Source organism: Thalassophryne amazonica, chromosome 19 (assembly GCF_902500255.1).
Source record: "Thalassophryne amazonica chromosome 19, fThaAma1.1, whole genome shotgun sequence".
NCBI lineage: Eukaryota > Metazoa > Chordata > Actinopteri > Batrachoidiformes > Batrachoididae > Thalassophryne > Thalassophryne amazonica.
In genome coordinates this window covers 30,296,874-30,317,569 of record NC_047121.1, presented here as the reverse complement: position 1 = coordinate 30,317,569, position 20,696 = coordinate 30,296,874, and the positions used below count along the sequence as shown (strand labels likewise).

The window sequence follows — 20,696 nt, the reverse complement described above, 5'->3', positions numbered from 1 at the left end:
AGGTGCTGTCCCGGATGCTGAGCAGTTTCCTCAACATCCTCCTCTCTGACACCTCCACCACAGACTTTAGCTCAACCTCCAGGACAAAGCCAGCTCTCCTGATGAGCTTGTTAAGTCTGTTTGTGTCAGCTGCCTTCGGCTGCCTCCTCAGCATCATCATTTCTTATCAGTATCAGAGGTCCAGTGGCCATACTTTCAAGGGAGTGACGCGAAAAGACTTCCTGGAATAACGTGGCATGAGCCTCACTGTTCCAACAGAAACTTGGCAGGCAGAATTCATAAGGAAATTTTAAATCTTCTAAAATTGTCAAATTGTCCGTTTATAGCGTTTTTAGCGTATTATTTGGGGCATAATAGATTATGAACAATTTTGTGGAAAGCTTGACAAACCGTCAGTTGCACTTTAAACTTCATTAAGTAGTAAACATACAAGGCAGAAAGATATCAGAAATGGAAAATTAAAGAAGTACTTAGGGGAGGTGATGGTCTAGTGGTTAAGGTGTTGGGCTTGAGTCCAGAAGATCATGGGTTCAAATCCCCGCCTGACTGGAAAATCACTAAGGGCCCTTGGGCAAGGCCTTTAATCCCCTATTGCTCCTGGTGTGTAGTGAGCGCCTTGTATGGCAGCACTCTGACATCGGGGTGAATGTGAGGCATAATTGTAAAGCGCTTTGAGCGTCTGATTCAGATGGAAAAGCGCTATATGAATGCAGTCCATTTACCATTTACTTTCTAAAACCAATTCTGGTTTGATGCCTGCAAGAATGAATTTTGACTCAATTCCTGGTTTGCCTATTTTTTTTGTTTTTTTTTTATAACTACAGAGGTGTGACTGAGGGTGTCACATTGCTCCTTCTGGCCCTTCAGACAGGCCTGTTGGACATGCAGGCGCTGCAGCGCACCTTCCTCCTCAGCATCATCCTCTTCATCGTGGTTACTTCAACTTTGCAATCGATGATAGAAATAACTGATCCAGTCATTCTTGCTCTGGGTGCATCTCGCAATAGGTAACAGCAGTAAAATGAAATTTGATTAATTAGAATATGAGTAATGAAATGATGTGATAATAGTACTAAATAATTTCAAATGCTTTGTGCTAATTAAACGAGCCTTTAACTAGTTTCTGTTTTGTGTGTGCCTTTAGGAGTGTATGGAAACACTTCCGTGGCCTCAGCATGTGTCTGCTCCTGCTGGTTTTCCCGGTGTTTATGGCTTATAAAATTTCTCAATTCTTCCACATGGACTTCTGGTTACTTATACTGGTGTCGAGCTGCATGCTGACTTCCCTTCAGGTAGGGACTGCTTTTGTAGTAAGTTGTATTCCTCATTGTAATATACAAGTCTGTCCAAAGTTAGAGAAATTCAATGACTGAATAAAATAACATTCAATAACACAGATAATATATGTAGTGAAACAAACAATCAATTAAATTAATTGGGCTTAAATTAAAACAAAGAAATTCTCATGATAGTTGGTATTTTTCATACATTGAATCTTAAAACATTTGGTGTCAATGTAGCAGCTTTGGTATATTCATTCAAGGCCTTCGATTTAATGATTTAAGACTTTTATACTTTTGGAAGAGTAGAGCTCTGCAAGTGATCATGGAATAAATGTCATTATGGTTACCATGCGAAAGCATTCATTGTAATCAGGCGTGTGTCTTTCATTGCAGTGTAAAGTAGCTCAAAACTGACAGTCAATTTCATTCATCAAGTAAAAAAGCAAAATTTTGACTGTTTTAACTCAGTTTAATGCTTTTTGACTTTATTGAAACTTGCAGCTGAATTAAACTGGTTTTAAATGTTATCTTATTTTGATTTTATTAAATGGGTCGAAAACACTACAACGTTTTAATTGGTTTTAAGATGGTTAAAGGGCATATGGCACTCCAATCAACACTTACTTTTGAAAATTTATGTACCATATTACAAATCATTTCTTCCAGCTCTTTAACTTGTCCGAGTCCTGATGTGGCTGATGAAAATAAAATTAGCCATACAACGTCTGAAAAATTCACACAGATTCAAAGATATTTTTAGCCATAACAGTGACGTAACCTCGGGTGTTGCCTGAAGGTCACTCCACCTGTGTCCACTTCATGGCTTCCTCCATTACACACAGTCAGTCCCAATCCGGGCTGTTTCTTGTCTCCAAATGTAATATATATGTAATATTTTAATCTGGCTTTAATTTGGCTTTCAGGTTAAATTCTTGTGTTTTGCAGTCAACATATGTCTCTCTGCTTCTTTGTAACCCGCAGTATAAATAAAACAAATTGCATATGTCTCAGTAAGACTGAATAATAATGATTACTGATTAATGAAGTCTGATTTCATGCCTGATGTGTTCACACACAGAGCCATGTAGAATTATTGTTCCACTGTGAGGCGCTATCTTTATTCCACAGAAAAACGGCTCCCTGCCTCAGCTTCCTTCCTTCCTTCCTAAAGTTCTATGTAATTTAATCAAATAAACTGGCAGTGACTAGTTCTCAAAAACTAATCTAATAGAGATTTTGCACTTTTGCTTGATCAGTTAAAATTATTTGAAAATGTCTAACAGAAGAAAAAAAATGCGTATTTATTTATTTTATTTTTTTAAATCTGACTTTTTGTTTTTATTAGCCCAGTTAGTTGTAAAACATATTAGTTGATAATAAAAACAAACAATTTTGGCATCATTGTGTCCTCGGGCAATATTCAAGTTTTAACCTAAATTGTGAATTGTGGCTCTGGCTTGATCTGAATTGTACTATTTTTTTTTTTTTTTTAACAATATTTACAGTTGAGAGATGGGCAACATTTTCCACAAAATGCTTTTGTCTCCTGTCTTGCTTTTTAATGGTTTCTGTTTTTTGCTCTGGATCAGGACATCTGATCCATTATAGACCCACATGTTGATTTGGCACATGTTTTACACTGGATGCCCTTCCTGATGCAACTCCAGATGTACTTGTTCATGGGTCACAGGTCCCCTTGAACAGATGATCTTCTATTTAGGAGGCAAGTGTGCAAACAGCCTGTGCCACAGAACTACCTGTTGCTTCAGTTTCGTGGTAGTCTTAATTCTGAAATTAAAAAAATAGAGGACCTAGAGCACTTCATTATTTTTAATCTGTATGTTTTCCCCACTTTCATGTGTGGTTGATGCGTGGGTGGTCACCTCCCAAAGTTCTACAGTTGTTTTGTTTTTCTTCATGGGGTTGTGGCAAAAAAACAAACAAAAAAAAAACTAAACATAAATAAAAAGTCAGATCTGGTATATAGAAATATGGGTTTTTGTAGATTTACCAGGGAACTTGTTCTAATCTAATGGGTGATCGATAAACATATCTGCAGCCATAGTATTATAAAAACATTTGGCGAAATTTATTTCGGCAAAATTTAACTTCAAACTATTTTTATCCAACATTTTACAAATTTTGAACACATCTTTCAACAAAAATTGCAAGTCGCATCATTTTCTCACTGATTATTTGTAGGCAATGAAGATGTTGGCTGTTTTTTTGCAGGTTACAGGCACGCTGCTGATCTACTCCCTATTCATGATGGAGATGTTTCGCAGTGACCCTATCGAGAGCCTGGATGAAGTGATCTACTGGGTGAATGCTGTCAGCAGGGTGCTGGAGTTTATGGTGGCCCTCTGTGTGGTAGCTTACGGCACCTGGGAGTCACTGTTTGGGGAGTGGAGCTGGATGGGTGCATCTGTCATTATCATCCACTCTTATTTCAATGTTTGGCTGAGAGCTCAGTCTGGATGGAGGAGCTTTCTGCTTAGACAGGAAGCAGCTAAAAAGATCAACTCCCTACCAAGAGCGACAGCAGAGCAACTGCACCAGTACAACGACGTCTGCTCAATTTGCTTTGAGGTTAGTTGGATCATCGGACTATTCGTGGGTTCAGTTGAAGGTGTAAGCATTCTGCATAAAATGTAAAGATCTTTGGTAAAAATTAAAATACAGTTAAGATCTGAGGTTTATATTCACCTCTGGCTCAGTGTGAAGCAGTGTCACAGAGTAACGGCAGTATGGATGAAATTAGCCTTATTGGGACGTTGTGTAAAATGTAAATAAAAATAGAATACGTACAATGATTTGCAAATCCTCTTCAACATATATTTGATTGAATACACCACAAAGACAAGATATTTAATGTTCAAACTGATAAACTTTGTTTTTGTGCAAATATTTGCTCATTTTGAAATGGATGCCTGCAACACGTTTCAGCGTTGTCTTGCTGAAATTAGCAGGGACGTCCCTGAAACAGATGTTGCTTGGATGGCAGCATGTATTGCACCAAAACCTGGATGTATCTTTCAGCATTGTTAGTGCCATCACAGATGTGTACGTTGCCCATGCCATGGGCACTAACACACCTCCATACCATCACAAATGCTGGCTTTTGAACTTTGCACTGGTAACAATCTGGATGGTCTTTTTCCTCTTTTGTCCAGAGGACCCGACGTCAATGATTTCCAAAAACAATTCGAAATGTGGACTCATCATACCACAACACACATTTCCACTTTGCGTCTGTCCATTTCAAATGAGCTCGGGGCCCAGAGAAGGTGGCAGCGTGTCTGGATGTCGATGTATGACTTTTGCTTTGCATGGTAGAGTTTTAACTTGCACTTGTAGATGCAGCGACAAACTGTGTTAACTGACAATGGTTTTCTGAAGTGTTCCTGAGCCCACGCGGTAAGATCCTTTACACAATGATGTTGGTTTTTAATGCAGTGCCGCCTGAGGGATCGAAGGTCACGTGCATCCAATGTTGGTTTTTGGCCTTGCCGCTTACATGTAGAAAGTTCTCCAGATTCTCTGAATCTTCTGATTATATTGTGGACTGTAGATGATGGAATCCCTAAATTCCTTGCAATTGATCGTTGAGAAACACTGTTCTTAAATTGTTGGACTATTTTTTTCCACGCAGTTGTTCACAAAATCCTCGCCCCATCTTTGCTTATGAATGGCTGAGCCTTTTGGGGATGCTCCTTTTATACCCAATCATGATACTCACCTGTTTCCAATTAGGTGTTCTTTGAGTATTCATCAACTTTTACAGTCTTGTTGCCCCGTCCCAACTTTTTTGAAATGTGTTGCAGGCATCCATTTTAAAATTTGCAAATATTTGCACAAAAACAATGAAGTTTATCAGTTTGAACATTAAATATCTTGTCTTTGTGGTCTATTCAGTTGAATATAGGTTGAAGAGGATTTTCAAATCATTGTATTCTGTTTTTATTTACATTTTACACAACATCCCAACTTCAATGGAATTGGAGTTGTAGTCCAGAATAGCATCACGCCATGCAAGGTGGAACACCTTTAGTTTTGAGCTGTGCTATTCTTACTCTAGACCTCTAGACTTATGCTTGAGGCCACATAGATGATCGTTGAACTACCGCGATTTTGGGGGGGGGCATGGTTTTAGTGTAGGTGGAGTGATCGTGTCCAGTGTGCTTGTGAGCGGTGAGTTTAAGCTGTCCACAAGACCATCTCCTGAATGATCATGTTCTAAAAGTGATCAGGCAGTTTAGCTCGAAGTTCATTTGTAGTTGATGCATCACCAATAAGCGTTTTTTCCCAGTGGACAAGGTAGTGATATTGTAAGTTAAGTGAGTGATGATCAATAGTCCAGGGCTCTCCCTAAACAATGTCACAATGTTGCTGCGCCAAAGTCTTGACATTTTGCTGAAATGGCGATGGGATGTGCCTTTCTGTTTTTGTTTTTTTGTTTTTTTTCCTCCAACTTGTAAAATGTAACCATTTTTGAGTTTTTTTTTTTTTTTTTTTTTTTTTTTTTTTTTTTTTTTTTTTTTTTTTTTAAGGTTGGTGGACTGGATCCCTGCATGTTTTTTTTTTTTTTTTTAACACTCTTTCTTTTCTTTCTCTTTCTTTTTTCTGTGATTCAACAGATGCATTTCAGCTGGAGGTTGAACATGCAAGCCTCGCAGTCACTTGTGTGTTGCCCAATAAAGGTTTCCTTTCCTTGTGTATAGTCAGCACCCTAAGCTGAGAGGCAATGTTAGGTGCTCTGGCTCTAGGTATTCATTTAATATCGGCTGGCATCTGTAATCTGACTTTGCGGATAATAGGATCCCCTATCACTAGCGCACGACGTTCTGGCCTGGAGATAGGGGTAGAAGTTACCCGTGGGCTAGGAGGACTGTCAGTAGGCATAGCTAAGGCTGGAAAAACGGTTCACAATCGGCAGCAGCGACTGTGAGCTGGGTACCACAACCGGGCACCACGCCTTACAGGATGTCTTCTGCCTAGCAATAGTCTGAAAACTATCATCTTTAGCCAGCGGAGCTAAAATAATGCTAACGGGTGCTCTAGCCAACCTGACACTAAGCTCGTCTGGAGTGCCTGTTATATCTAATGGCACTGAAATAAGAAGCTGCTCTAACTTACAGGTACGGCTGTCTAACAGGGCCACCCTGTCTGACATCGCACAAGTTTATTTAAAGTGTTGTGCACTCAGAAAACAATAAGAAAGTAGCAAAGGCTAGCGCAGCCTAAGCACAAATGAGAAGCTAACCACTCCTAGTGTTCAAACAGCAGTAAATTAATGAACTAAAATCTGTACCTGTTGCACTTAAATACATTATTAAAGTAATGCACAGGTAAGTAAAATAAAAGGTGCAATTAGAACCTTGTCTTAAATAGAAGAGCACTGTTCAGTCTGGTTGCTGAGGACTAAGTCTGTTCAGGAAGGACGTCCAACTGGAAGCATGCAGGATATGCTTTTACACATCTGTCTACCTTCCATGTAGACAGATGTGTGCCTTTTCAAATCATATCCAGTCAACTGAATTTACCACAGGTGGACTCCAGTTAAGCTGTAGAAATTCTCAAGAATGGTCCGTCAAATAGGATCCACCTGAGCTCAATTTTGAACTTCAAGGCAAAGGCTGTGAATACTTACGTACGTTTGACTTCTTAGTTTTTTATTTTTAAAAAATTTGCAAAAATCTCAAAAGATACTTTTTCACATTGTCATTTTGGGGTCTTGTGTGTACAGTGTTGAGGAAACAATGAATTTCATTTTGAGATAAGGCAGTAACATAAAATAAATTGGGAAAATGTGCAGTGCTGTGAATACTTTTCTGGATGCACTGTAAATCAGCCCTGGCCTTACAAAAAAGAAAGTAAAAACAAAATGAACTGAAAGGAGCATGAGAAAACAAAACTTCAGTTGATGTCTTCTAAGGTGGAATCTAACTTGTGGAAATTTATTTATCTCGAGATGCCTTGGCTCAGTTATTTAGATTTTTTTTCATGCTCTTAAGTACAAGAGGGCACTGGTGGTCTGATGGGTAACTACAGCCACAGGTGCATCAGTTAACCCCAGTTACCTACTTGTACCAGCGTGGTACATGTGTTCTGGGACCAATATCAATCATGTGGGTACCAATGAGGCACCTGTAGTACAGCTTTGCTAAAACCTCAGTGTAGTTTTTTTCAGCATATTTTATTGGTGCTATTAAATTTCTGTGGGGCAGGTTACCGCACAGTAAATAAGCTTACTTAAGAAAACATGATTCATTTGTTGTTAAGCCTGGGTCCCACCAAATAATAAACCATGAATAATGAGCCCATATGGATGTGTGAGCAATTATTTGAAGAATGGTCCACATTTAAACCATCATGTATCCACTACTAAGGTGCCTCTATGTGCCTCACATGTGCCAGGTGTCAGCCTCTAGTGAACCACAACCGACCTGTCATTTGAGCCCCTTCCAGCCTCAAGTGGCTCGTGTCACCGCATATGATCCACGTCAAGCCACATATGCTCCATGTAGCGCCATGATAACGTGACGTTGGCGCATGTTTAGGCATGGGTTTGGTCCAAACCTCCAGCCATCCCACACTCGGTCCCTTTTAAAGTGTGGGTTTTCAATTCACAGCAGCATTAAAGATGTCACATTTTAAACGCAGTCCAAAAATAGACGCTCCGGTACAGTCCCGCAGGTGTGCGTTGCGTACCAGGCTGCTGCCCACCTGTAATGCACCAGACCAGAACCGAACAACGGGTTCCTGGACAGCTGCCTCTGTGCTCCTCGCTGGCTTCCTTTCCGTCCGCGGCTCGCTGGCTTGATTTCTTCTGCGGTTTTAAAGTCATTTTCACAGTGTGATCCCAATTTTAACTTTGTGTTCGTCCGTTTATGTCTGCAAAATCGCTCTGCACATGTGCTGCCGTTCTGCATACACAATGAGGTGGCTACTTTAATTATATGCACCTGCTGCCGCAGCTCATGTGTATCACTTAAAACCTTCTTTATTTCTTCCATGGCTTACAAGTCATCGTGATACAACTTTTAACTTTGTGTTATGTCTTCAAATTAATCTTTTGCGCGCTCTTGTTCTGTGTTGCTGGACAGCTCTGCGCTGCTTCACTGGAGTTATTTCTTCTGCGGCTTTAAAACACAGCCACTTTACACAGTCATCCAAATTTGAACTTTGTGTTTGTCCATTGACTGAAAAAAAAATCACTCTTTTGTGAGCTGGCGTTCTGCCTAAATGCTCGTTGGGAGCGTGATGAGTCACTGCCTCAGTGCGCACACACAGGGGAGCTCGTGATCTATTAACAAGATATTAAATCAACCATAGACATACTTTTACAGCTAGGAATGAACATGCAACTGTTTTATCAAGCTAAAAAAACCCCATTAAAAATAGTTACCTTAAGCTGTTCCAAAATACATTCCACATGGGGCAGAAAAGAGGAAAAAAGCATCCAAATGAAACAGTCCTCTGTGATTCCAGAAGCAAACTACAGCTGTTTTCAGCATCCAAGGTTTGGTAGAAAATGATTATAATCCGCTACTAAATAATTATTTTATACACAGCATCCACACACAGCGTGGAATTGTGTGCACAAGAGGCAGCCGCTCCAAAAAATAGCCTCAGGTCCTGCATAGGTGCCAGGCGCTGGGATAATGGCCTTTTAGCAGCCTCATAAGCACCGCGCACATGTCTCTAAAACCTCGTACACAAACTGCCCCATGCTATTGTTGCTAAATTTTTGAACATCTTGAAATTAGCGCCATGCTCAAGATGAGCCTCGTTACCAAAGATAATGCCTCTAAGAGCCACTCAGAGCTACATTCTTCACGATAGTTGAATAAACCCTATCGTAGCAAAAAAAAAAAAAAAAAAACATGCTGCGTGGCTCATTATTCAGCCTTCATTATTTGGTGGGTCCAGGGCTTTATGTGACTGCTATTGTAGTGCAGTTTTCCAAGGATTGGATTTTGAATAGATTCATTTTCACAGAAGTTGTGTGTTGAAAGGGCAAATTTAATATAGTCCTTGTTATTGTGCCATCTTGTTCCTTTTTGAAAAACTTGTTTCTCTTTTGTTTTATATTGGAATTTTTGTGTAGAATTCTAATGGAGGGCAAATGTATTGTCCCAATATGACTACCATAAATAAACTTTGGAATTTGCAATAAATAACTAGCATGTTGCCCATGGGGATCCATGGGCTCCTTGATTGGGTAGTGTTTATAAATAGGTAGCTGATATTTTTGTGGTACGGGTGCTAGTAAATTAAGAAAAGCTGTAGAGTTGGAATGGCATGTGAGTCCAGAATGTTTTTAGAACCTTGGACCTCAACAATTTTTAGATGAAGAACTCGACCCTTTTATTTCCTGTTAATTATTTTTTTTTATGTTAATTTACTCTCTTAATGTATTTATAAATTTAGGTTCTTGTTATCATATACACACATTATTATTTTATTTATTAGTACTTCTAATTGTCATTTGATTTTTTTAAATCAAATGACCACAGTGGAAATAAGTGTTTTCACTTTCTTGGGCCATCTATGTATTTTTAATGTATTTACATTTACATTTTGTACTTGCATTGAACTCACCACACTCAGTGTTGTGAAAGTAACTTTGACAAGTTACTTTTTTAGTTGCTTTATACAGTTAATTATGAAGTTACTTTATTAGCAGCTTATGCAATTACTTTATTAGAATCTGCCGAAAACTGCAGCTAATAAGTAATGTAACTAACAAGGTAACTAGTAACCTAACTTGGTTACTCTTAAGATTGAGCAATCAGCAAAGTAACTCATCAGCAAGTAACAAATAGTTACTTTGTCTGAGTACTAATCTTAAAAATAACCAAGTTAGATTATGAGTTTCTTTATTCATTACATTCAGCAGCTACCGACAAGTTGTCCACAGCTGCTAATGAAGTAACTGTATAAGTAACTGTAAAATATAACTGTTTAAAGTAACTAATGAAGTACTTTTCAAAGTTACTTTGCCAACACTGCTCCAACTTTCATTTAAGATGACTTACGGGCCCCTGTTGGAATGGCGTGTAGGGCCCAGAAAGTATTTAGCAACATCCATTGTTCTGTTTTTCACAGCGTTCACCCTTGACCCAAAATACATGAGCATACCAAATGGTAATGTCAGCTGTGATTGAAGTTGCCTGTCATACATGCACAGCTACTGTACGCAGGTGCTTTTACTTGACAAAGACAGTGGCAGAAGACATTAAAAACACTGCACATTTCACTCGTACCACAAACTGAACTCCCATGGTGCATTGCAGCGCAATGTCCATTGTTTACTGGTAGCTAAAATTGTTAATTTCTCCAAAAATATTTGTCCTGTCAGCTTTCTGTTTTTGCAGCATTCATTCCTTGATCCAAAAATACATTATACCAAATGGCAAATGTAGCTCTCCCCGGTTTTTTGCATGATGAAAGCCATACAACGCGTACGCACACAGAGCGCCACTTGACTATTATAATATATATTAGTAATGCTTAACAGTATTGATGTGTTGAAACTGAGATTGTGATTATTCATTTAAAAATTTCATGTTTAAATATCAGGGTCTATTCCTTGATTGTTGTTCATGAAAAGTAAATCCCACATAGTCTTATTTTAAAGAGATGTCAAGACTTTAAGAAAATGATTTTGAATGAGTAACCCTTCATATAATTTCTCATCCTTCAGGTAGCTCTCAACCTCAGAGGTTGGAAGATCCCCGTTCTAGCATAAATAAACATGTAGGCATACCTACAGTACCAGTCTTTAAGTTATTCATTAAAAATATCATGATACTAGACTGTTCTCAGAACTGTGGAGCTTTACATGCACGTGACAGGCTATAATCAAATGCTTGATATGACTCTTAGCTTTTTAAGCTTCAGTGGTTTTCTGGTTTTGCCCGACCTTCATGTGCTGCAAAGGTACATGGCTTTGACTTTAGTCGCGTTTGTTGTTAAAGCTGAGAGGGTTTTGTTTTCTCTTGTTCTCAACATTCGTTACTCCCTTGTCAGTGACGCAGATGCTTAAATTCTCAGTAAAATTAAAGGTTGAACATTTGCAGTGAATTTGTTTTCCTGGTTGTTTACTTTCTGCTTTTATTTGTTCCATCCCAGGGAATGAACTCTGCTGTTATTACGTACTGTGGACATTTTTTCCATGGCAACTGCCTCCGCAAGTGGCTGTATGTGCAGGAGACCTGCCCCATGTGCCACCAAACGGTGCGCCCCACCCCATCAGGTCAGACCCAGGCTTCACGTAATAGTCCTGCAGCAGCAGCAGCACCACAGAGCGATGCAGAGCCAGATCCCACTACACCGGAGGAAGACCACAACCCAGACAGCAGTGATTTCCAAAAGGCACAGAGTGAGAGGATAATTCCTGTGTCCATGGAGCAACAGAAGAGCATGGAGAGACTTGAAGGAGACTCTGAGGAGCTCCTGGCTGAACCTGAGAGTAAGGCTGTTCAAGGACATTGTTTTAGCTCCAGTGGAGCCTCAGGTGGATCTGTCAGCCCAGAGTCAAGCTGCCCTCCAAAGGATACTTCTCATTGCCATGAAGCAGTACATGGTGTGGTGTCTTGTCCTCTTAACGTGCAGAACTCGGATGAGAGCAGCAAGGAGGAGTCTGGAGATGTCGAGGGGAGGTTTCAGCCAGCAAATGTATCCCAGCCATCAGTTTCTGATGCCGTCTGTGAGCACAGATTGGAGAGTCAGTCCCGCTCTGAAGGAGCAGGACTGTGTGCATCATTTGAAGACGGCACCACTTCCTCTACGACAGTGCTACAAACCCTCAAAATAAAGGTGACTTTCACGAGGAAGAGACTAAAATGGCTGGAGTTGATACAGTTAATAGTGAGTTTGATAAACCTGATACATTATGTGAAAATGGATCAGATTTGGTACAAACTGCTGAGGAAATGGGAAAGAACCAAATGGTAGACTGTGCAGCACTAAATAATCATCTTCTGACACAGGGAAGAGACATTGAAATCCCTGAAAAGCCAAGATTCAACAGAAGCAAATGCTCATGAAGAAAAGTCAGAGGACATCCTGTCTGCTATGGGCTGCGTTAATCGCTGCATGTCTGTAAAACCACGCAATGACAACTCAGAATTCTTCAACAGAGAAGATGGAGACCAAAGTCAAAATGGCACACAGTCAGACTCCAATCAGGACAAACATATAACAGGGCGTCCTTGGATGATTCCTTGTCTTGCAAAAGCACAAATAGTGACTGATTGCATCAGTGCCTTGAAGTGTGTGAAAGATGAAGTTTAAAATGAAGAGAACACAAACGTGTGTGGGTGATTCTTAGACTATGGGCACTTATTATGTCCTTTGATCATATTGCATGAAAAAACAGAAAAAAGGGGAAATTTCACACTTTTATAGTTTCTTTACAATGAAAGTGTTAAGAAATTTGTTCTAGTAGTCTATGATGAATTTTTCACCTTTTTTCAGCATCATTATATGCAAATATTGCCGTTTTGTGCTTGTCCCACACCCAGACTTTTGATCTTCAATGATAAAAATGAATGGTAAACGTTTTTTCTAATGTTTTAAAATATCTCTGAATAAAATATCAGTAGAATAATCAAAACATAATTGGGGTATTCAATGTCATACAACTGTGGTGATTTTTTTAAACAAAATGTAGTTGTCCCACACTATTGCTGTAATTTCCACCACAACACTGTAATGTCCCTTTAAACAGTTTGTATGAAAGATTGTTTGGGTAGTTTCTATGGAGATAAACAGTGACATCAGAGCACATGTATATAACAAACAGACAGTTGCCCCAAGGCGCTTTATATTGTAAGGCAATGGTGTGGTGGAAATTACATTTACAAGGCCAATAGTGCCCGTAGTTAAAGAATCACCCGTGTGTGTGTGTGTGGGGGGGGGGTAAATACATTTGCTTTCTCTTTGAATCAATATTGCGCACATACATCCTCCAAGGCCACATATTCCCCACTGCAAAAATACCCACTTTCATTTACATTCAGTATCAAACTTTGTTTCCTAAGAATTTGCCTATATGATCATAAAATTTCAGCAAGATCCATTCATAAATTTGAGTTCAATGTTGCACTATCTCCAACATCTCTGATTCAGAATATGTTCGATAGACTCAAAAATGTCTGAATCTGACGTGCTGCTATGCCTACATCATTTCTGAGCCTCAGCAAGGATTCACCGATTATCACCTCGTTTCTGCTTAACTGACATAATGATGTAAGAGGTTTTACTTTGTCATCTGATGGTTAATAATCACATTATTCCCTTTGCTTTAGGTGTAAAGAGTCAGACTCAGACGTGCTGCTGTTGTGTTAAAACAAGTGGTGGTGAGATAAATCCACCTTGTTTAAGCTGGTCTGGCAAGAGGTATCAGAAAAAAATATTTTGCTTGGAAAAGATATCAGGAAATTAAATCTTATGAGTATATAAAAATGAGGAATGCAGCTAACAAAAAGATTAGGGCTGCAAAAAAAGATTTTGAAAAAGATCTTTGTAAGAGAGTAAAAAAAACCCAATGCCTTTAATTATTTATATATATATATATGCTAACAGTAAGACAAAAAGTAGATCAAAAATTTGTAAGGTTAAAGGAGTAAATGGTGTTGACATCCACCAATGACCAAGTATTTGCTGTTGAATTTGTTTCTTTGTCAGTCTTTGTAAAAGAATGGTAAATGGTAAATTTATATAGCGCTTTTCCATCTGCATCAGACACTCAAAGCGCTTTACAATTATGCCTCCCATTCACCCCGATGTCAGAGTGCTGCCATACAAGGTGCTCACTACACACCGGGAGCAATAGGGGATTAAAACCCAAGGGCCCTTAGTGATTTTCCAGTCAGGCGGGGATTTGAACCGAGAATCTTCTGGTCTCAAGCCCAACACCTTAACCGCTAGACCATCGCCTTGGAAGAATGGACTAAACTATATGACGATGTCCTTTACTTAGGCTTTTAAAAAAGCTTTCGAATCTGTGCCTCTCTCCAGACTGATGTACAAATTACAGAAATACGGCATTGGTGGAAAACTCTGTGATTGGATAGAATATTTTCTTAAAAGACAGCAGCAAGTCTGTTTGAATGGAGTGAGGTCGTCATAGGTGCAGGTCACCAGTGGCGTCCCTCAAGGGTCGGTCGTTGGGCCGTTTTTGTTCTTATTTGTCAACGACCTGCCTTGTGCAATAAAATCAATCTAAATTTTTGCGGACAATACTCTCACTTGTTGATGGGGAGAAAATACAAAAAGACAAACAATCTTATTGCATGGTCTGATGACTGACTGCTTTGTTTTAATGAACAAAAATGTAAAGTGCTTCACATGGGAAAATAACCTCTGTTTAAATTATACTATGAATGAAAAAAATCTTAGAGACTGCTACAGAGGAAAGAGATCTTGGTGTCTAGTTTCAAACAATCTGTCCATCTCTAAGCATATAGCTGTCAGCAGCCAAAGCAAACAGTGTATTGGGTATGATCAGAGTTTTCTCTTACATTGACAGGGAGTCCTTCCTTCTCTTGTATAAGAGCTTTGTTCGGCCACACCTCAACTATTCTGTGCAGGCGTGGGCATCATGACAAAGATAAAGATATATTGGAAAAAGTGCAAAGAGCCACCAAGTTGTTTCCTGAGTTGCGGCAACTGCCCTATGAGGACAGACTTGCAGAATTAGGTCTAACTACTTTAGATGACAGACGTACCAGAGGCGATTTAATTGAAATGTACAAAATTTTGCACGGTTTTGAAAATGTGAACTTTGAAATTTCTTTGACAGAAGATATGCTGGTTTGAGAGAGCATGAGCTGAGCCTTGAGCTTGAAAGGTCTCGACTGAACCTTAGAAAAAGTTTATTTAATAAAGAGCAATTGTATTCTGGAATTCATTGCCAAGTGAAGTGGTGCTCTCACCAAATATAAATGCTTCTAAGAAAAATTATGATTTGTATTATACTAGCAACATCACCAGGTCTTAATGTCAGTGGTTGTAATTAATTATTAATTTGTTATGTCATTATATACATTTTTGTTTACTTTTATTTTGCACAATAAAATGAATTATGTTGCGCTCTGATCACTCCCCCATCATTTATTATGAAATAATGCTGAATTTATGTGGAAATGATTGTTGTACAAAAGCTTCAGATATCTGTCGCTGAGATAGATGATGACTGGAGTGCAGTTTGAAGCAGAAAGAAATGAGGCGACTAAGTAACAAATTTTCACTTTTGTCTTGTTCCTGGGTTAAAACCATAATTTCCCATTTCTTCACAACCAATCAAGAGAGAAAAGAGTGGTCTTGACCTCCAAACTTTGGTTTTGTGGTCAGGACAATGAAATTGCAAATTAACTAGTTATGGCATTCACTGAGTGGTCACTACTAATTTCTGGAAAAGTGAAGTCCATTTGTCAGAGTTGTGGTCATATTTTCTTTTTGTGATCATGTCAAAGGGTTCAAACATCATTTCAAACATAATACAATGTTGACAAAGCAATTATATTTATGAAAACCTTCATTTGTACAGTGTGAGCAAGAACAGGAGAGTAATTTATGATTGACAAACAAGTTCTGGAATCTTCTTGAGAGATCAAGAAGATTCCAGAATGCCATCATGAACTGAGAAAGTTCTGGGGTGTTACATGACAAATATTTAAACAGGTTCATAGGCCAGCATTCAGTCAAGCTTGAACTACCTGAGAAGATACACCAGAGGAAGAGAGATGGCATCAAGAGGCTGCAGTCATTCTCCAGATAAATTCTGCTAACATCTGTGGCCAGTTCATCAAGAAAAGAGCAAACAAGTTTTCTGTGACAGCATCCATCAAAATGTGTGAAGCACACAAAGCTTATTTTGGAATACCAGTTGGCTGTAAAATTCCCTCCAACAGTGATTCTTTGACTTCTATTTCATTGCAGACAGAACCCAAGATATTTCATATTTTGTGTGTCAGCATTAGTTAATAATATACAGCATTCTTGCATTTAAGGCACACATTCCAAAAACGTTTGGACGCTAAAGCAGTTACCTCCCCTCGTAATGTTACTGTTGAGTCTCACAATACTTGTTGGTCATTTTAAGCATTGATGCAAAGCCATGAAGCATTTCAGTTATTTTCTCCCATTCTCCCTGCAGACACATCTGAAAGTGTGCAATAGTACAGGGTCATTGTTGTTATGCTTCTTGTTTCAAAATTCTCCCCATATTCTCTACTGGCACAAGTCAGAATTCTTGGCAGGCCAGTCCACTACCTGAAACCACTGCTTCTGCATCCATACCTTTGGAATGTGTACAGAATCTGATTTTGCATTGTCTTGTTGAAAATATGAGTGTCCCTGGAAATGTTGTCATCTTGGTGGCAGCATAAGTTTCTCTAAAATCTATTTTCTTTTCTCTGCATTAATGCTGCCTTCACAGAAGTGTACATTACCTTTCCCAGGGCACTGACACAAGTCCACCATTGACAGATGTTGGCTTTTTTGCTCCTGATAGCAGTCTGATAGTCCTTTTCCTCTTTGGTCTGGAGCACACGGTGTCCATTTCTTCCAAAAATGATCTGGAATGCTGATTTGTCTCATCACGGTACATGTTTCCACATGGTCCACCCCAGATACCTTGACGCTCCTTCTGGACAAAGTTTAGCATAAAGCTTTTTTCGCACAATGAAGTTTTAAGTGGCATGTGTAACTGTAACTCCATATTGTAGTGCTTGACAAAGGTTTCCCAAAGTAATCCCCTGCCTACGTAGTAATATCAGGTATTGATGAATGTGCTAAAGTTCCTCCTGATTCCTTGAATCATCCATCCAGCCATTTTCCTTGAATCATTTTAAGATATTATGTACTGTATAGGACAAAATATGCAAATCCCTTTCAGTGTGTCTTTAAGGTACATTGATTTTAAACTTATAAGTTATGATTACATTTTTAAAAACCTCTTTACTAGCCCTAAATGTTGGAATATGTTGTAGACCTGAAATACAGGAATGGATGTATATTAACAAATGAAATGAAGTTGACTGCGCAAAACATGAAATACGTAGGTTTGGTTCATACGCTCAGCACTGACATAGAAATCAAAGTAAATGTAAGAATCCCCCCCACCCTAAATTTTCTGTACAGTCCCATTGTTCTCTCATTTGGGGTTGTAGTAGTAAAATTACTTGTTTGTTTTTTCTAAAAGTCCTATTTCTGCATATTTATAGGTACAATATTTGTAAATAATTGTAATGAATAATTTTATTTATTCTGTGGAATACTGATTTGTCTCATCATGAACATGAATAAACAGAAAAAACAACCCAAATCTATATTTGCATGTTTAAAACAGGATTTTATATATCTATATATATAATATATAGATATATAAAAGAAAAAATGTACATTGGCACACACTTTAAATAATTTGGCAGGTAGGTTGTTCTAAAAATGTGGATTTAAAATACCTGAGTTCCTTCTGTCTCTTGTGAGGCAGATTAACATGATGTTGAGGGGATCACCAGTGGTTGGGGCAAAGTACGTGATACTTCAGTACACTTTTGTGCACACTGGTACTCATACTTGATATTCAAGACTGAAAAGTACATTTCAAGTACACATATTGTTTAATGCAACACTTCTTTATGTTAGCAAAAAGAAAGCCAAATATTAGAATCAGTATGCGAGTATCAAGGTTGTTGTTGCCCATTAACAACTTATTAAGCAACAACTTTTGCATAAGAACATTTCTCTTTGCACAGTAAATTGGCCTTTTACTTGGCCACTTGTGTCCATACCTTTGACAGTAGAAAATTGACTATCTGCATTATGTATATGTCAGAGGGTTGTCACTAAGCAGCTCATGTTAACATGTTGAACATCAGAAATGTGATTTGTTTTTCTGTATTACCTAAATTGTCTGTTGTCAGCCTTCTATTTGTAGACTTTTTTTATTATTTATTTGGTGATGCTGTTGCTGATAATTATGGATCTTAAAATACATTATTTATATTCATTTATTTTCCTTAACTAAAATGTTGCATTTAGTTACCCTCTCTTTGATGTTACTTTGAGCATTTCTGGAATCCATATAATAAAAGGCAAGTGGCCTCTGCGTTTGTGTATCCGGAGCATCAATTCAAATCTGGAAAGAGCCAACTTTCGTCCTTTGGCATACTTATGTATGTTTTCATGAGGATTTAAATTGTGAAAACAGCGAGGTAATTGGACCAGTATTTTTTGACAAATCAGTAATTTTTGAACAACAAGCCTGTTTATGTTGCACTTCCACAGTAAGAACATGTATTTCAAAATAAAACCCAATGAGGTTGCTGTAGACCCAACAGAATTCATCAGTCTGTCCATCCAAAACAGCAGAATTGTGTCTCAGCAGTGTCTCACACAGGCCAACAAAATAAAATAAAAAAAAAATAAATATCCATCAAGTGTGAACACTGTCACAGTGCAAATATAAAACTTCAGTTATTCGTAATTTCTTTAAATGGAGTATTGTACTGGATAAGCAGCTTCAGAAAAGCTTGTTGATGACAAAAATTTATTTTAGGAAATTGAGCACAACTGAGAACAGATTAAACCTTAGATAAAGACTTTCATAAAAGCGAAGATTTTTTTCTATATCAATACTTTATAAAAGGTAACATACTGTAAAACTGTAAAGATTTTCCCCAAAAGTCATCTGTCCTCCGTATATATTACAAATGGCCACATCTAGAATCCCTGGTTTCCCACGGGTCCATATCCTAGTTGTGTTGTAAATGATGTGGCAGGGGTGGTGGCAAGTACACTTGTTAACAGTGCAGAAGATTCCCTGTTTAAAGGCCGTCTCCTGCCCATTCTTCATGTAATGTAGAGCTGCATCAGGAAGGGCATCTATCATAAAATATGCCAAATCAACATGTAGACACACCTAAGATCTGCTGTGGTGACCTCGACTGAAGCAAGGGAGAAGCCGAAGGGACTTACAGTTGTGTTGTAAATGTGTTACACTGCCACAAAATTAATTGCCCTTTGGAGATAAAGAAAGGTGATGTTGAAATGTCCCCGAAGAATAAATCACTGGTGATGCATCCAGTTTACTTTCTTCTTGACATGTTACTCATATTATGTCAATTAAGGATATTTTCCCTGTACTCTTTGGAGTATTTGATGATGGCGTTGGGGTGTGGCATAACTTTAATATGCCACAGGACACCAGGGGGCATTTAAGTGCTGTATACAAGTTGTGCTTAGTCAACAGGCGTGTCCTTTAGATCTGCAGTGTGATTGTGCTCAAGTACCTTAGATGTACCAGATCACACCATCCCTTCTGGAATACTTTGGGGTTTTTTTTCACTGAAGGCAGTTCTTTTTGACTTTCACTTTGATTGTTTGATATTGTGGATTCACAGATGAGTACAATATTATTATTTTACCCCCCCCCCCCCCCCCCCCCCATGAAATTTAATATTTTCTTCAAAATTTTCCCAAGTGAAATAATTTTGTTTCTGTGTGCACAGTAAAATAATGTAAGCATTAAAACTAGAATGTTTAGAAATACTGTGATGAAAATTCCTCAATTTTGAAGAAAATGTGAAATTTCTTTGGGGTGGGGGTAATATTGTTGTCCCCAATTGTACAGTAGGCCGAATGGGGAAAGTGTGTGTGTTTGTGTGGGAGTAGTAGGCTGGGGGTAAAGAAAATATAAATTTGCATAAACATTGACAGACTGTTTTGTGTGTTTGTAAGTCAGTCTCAGTTTTACAGTTCAGTTAAGTTTGTGTTTTATTTTATTTTTTTTGCTCAGGTCAGATTATTCTCAGCACGCTGTGTGCCTTCCTGATGAAGACCAAAAGGTGTGGTTGTTTTCTGCTCACATGCTCCCTCTCCTGGCCCGACTCTTTGCTGTACCTCACAACATGCTGCTCCAGTCAGCACTTTCTCCATGGGACTGACAGCAGTGGGAATTGGCACGTTTCTCCTCTTAAATCTCTCGTGCCATATCGACTTGCAAGGGCTGCCTATTCAGAGCTGCTTCAGATGGAGGTGCTTTTATTTTGAAATATTGTTTTTCTTCCTCTGTCCAGAGCAGGGGTGCTCAAGTTCGGTCCTCGAGAGCTACCTTCCTGATACTCTTAGTTGTCTCCCTACTCCAAACACCTGAATCCAATGAAAGGCTCATTAAAAGCCTGCTAATGAGTCTTTCATTGGTTTCAGGTGTGTTGGAGTAGGGAGACAACTAAGAGTATCAGGAAGGTAGCTGTCGAGGACCGAACTTGAGCACCCCTGGTCCAGAGCTTCGCAGCACATCTTGAAATATCGTCCTTCCCCCTACCAGTTTTATGATCATGTTGTTTACAGTTGCTTCCCCCCAATTTTATCAAACTCTACTTCCTCTTGCCTCTC

General features: G+C 38.7%; 1 protein-coding gene across 1 annotated transcript in view; it reads left to right on the top strand.

Annotated features, from left to right (window-relative positions):
- LOC117531876 (RING finger protein 145-like) overlaps nt 1-12,245 on the top strand; it is a 29,566-nt gene extending 17,321 nt beyond the window's left edge. Inside the window, exons 8-11 of the mRNA XM_034195068.1 lie at nt 825-1,007; nt 1,145-1,292; nt 3,516-3,872; nt 11,421-12,245. Coding sequence (XP_034050959.1) covers nt 825-1,007; nt 1,145-1,292; nt 3,516-3,872; nt 11,421-12,245 — 1,513 coding nt within the window. The remainder of the gene's footprint in view (nt 1-824; nt 1,008-1,144; nt 1,293-3,515; nt 3,873-11,420) is intronic.
- Nucleotides 12,246-20,696: the final 8,451 nt, after the last annotated feature.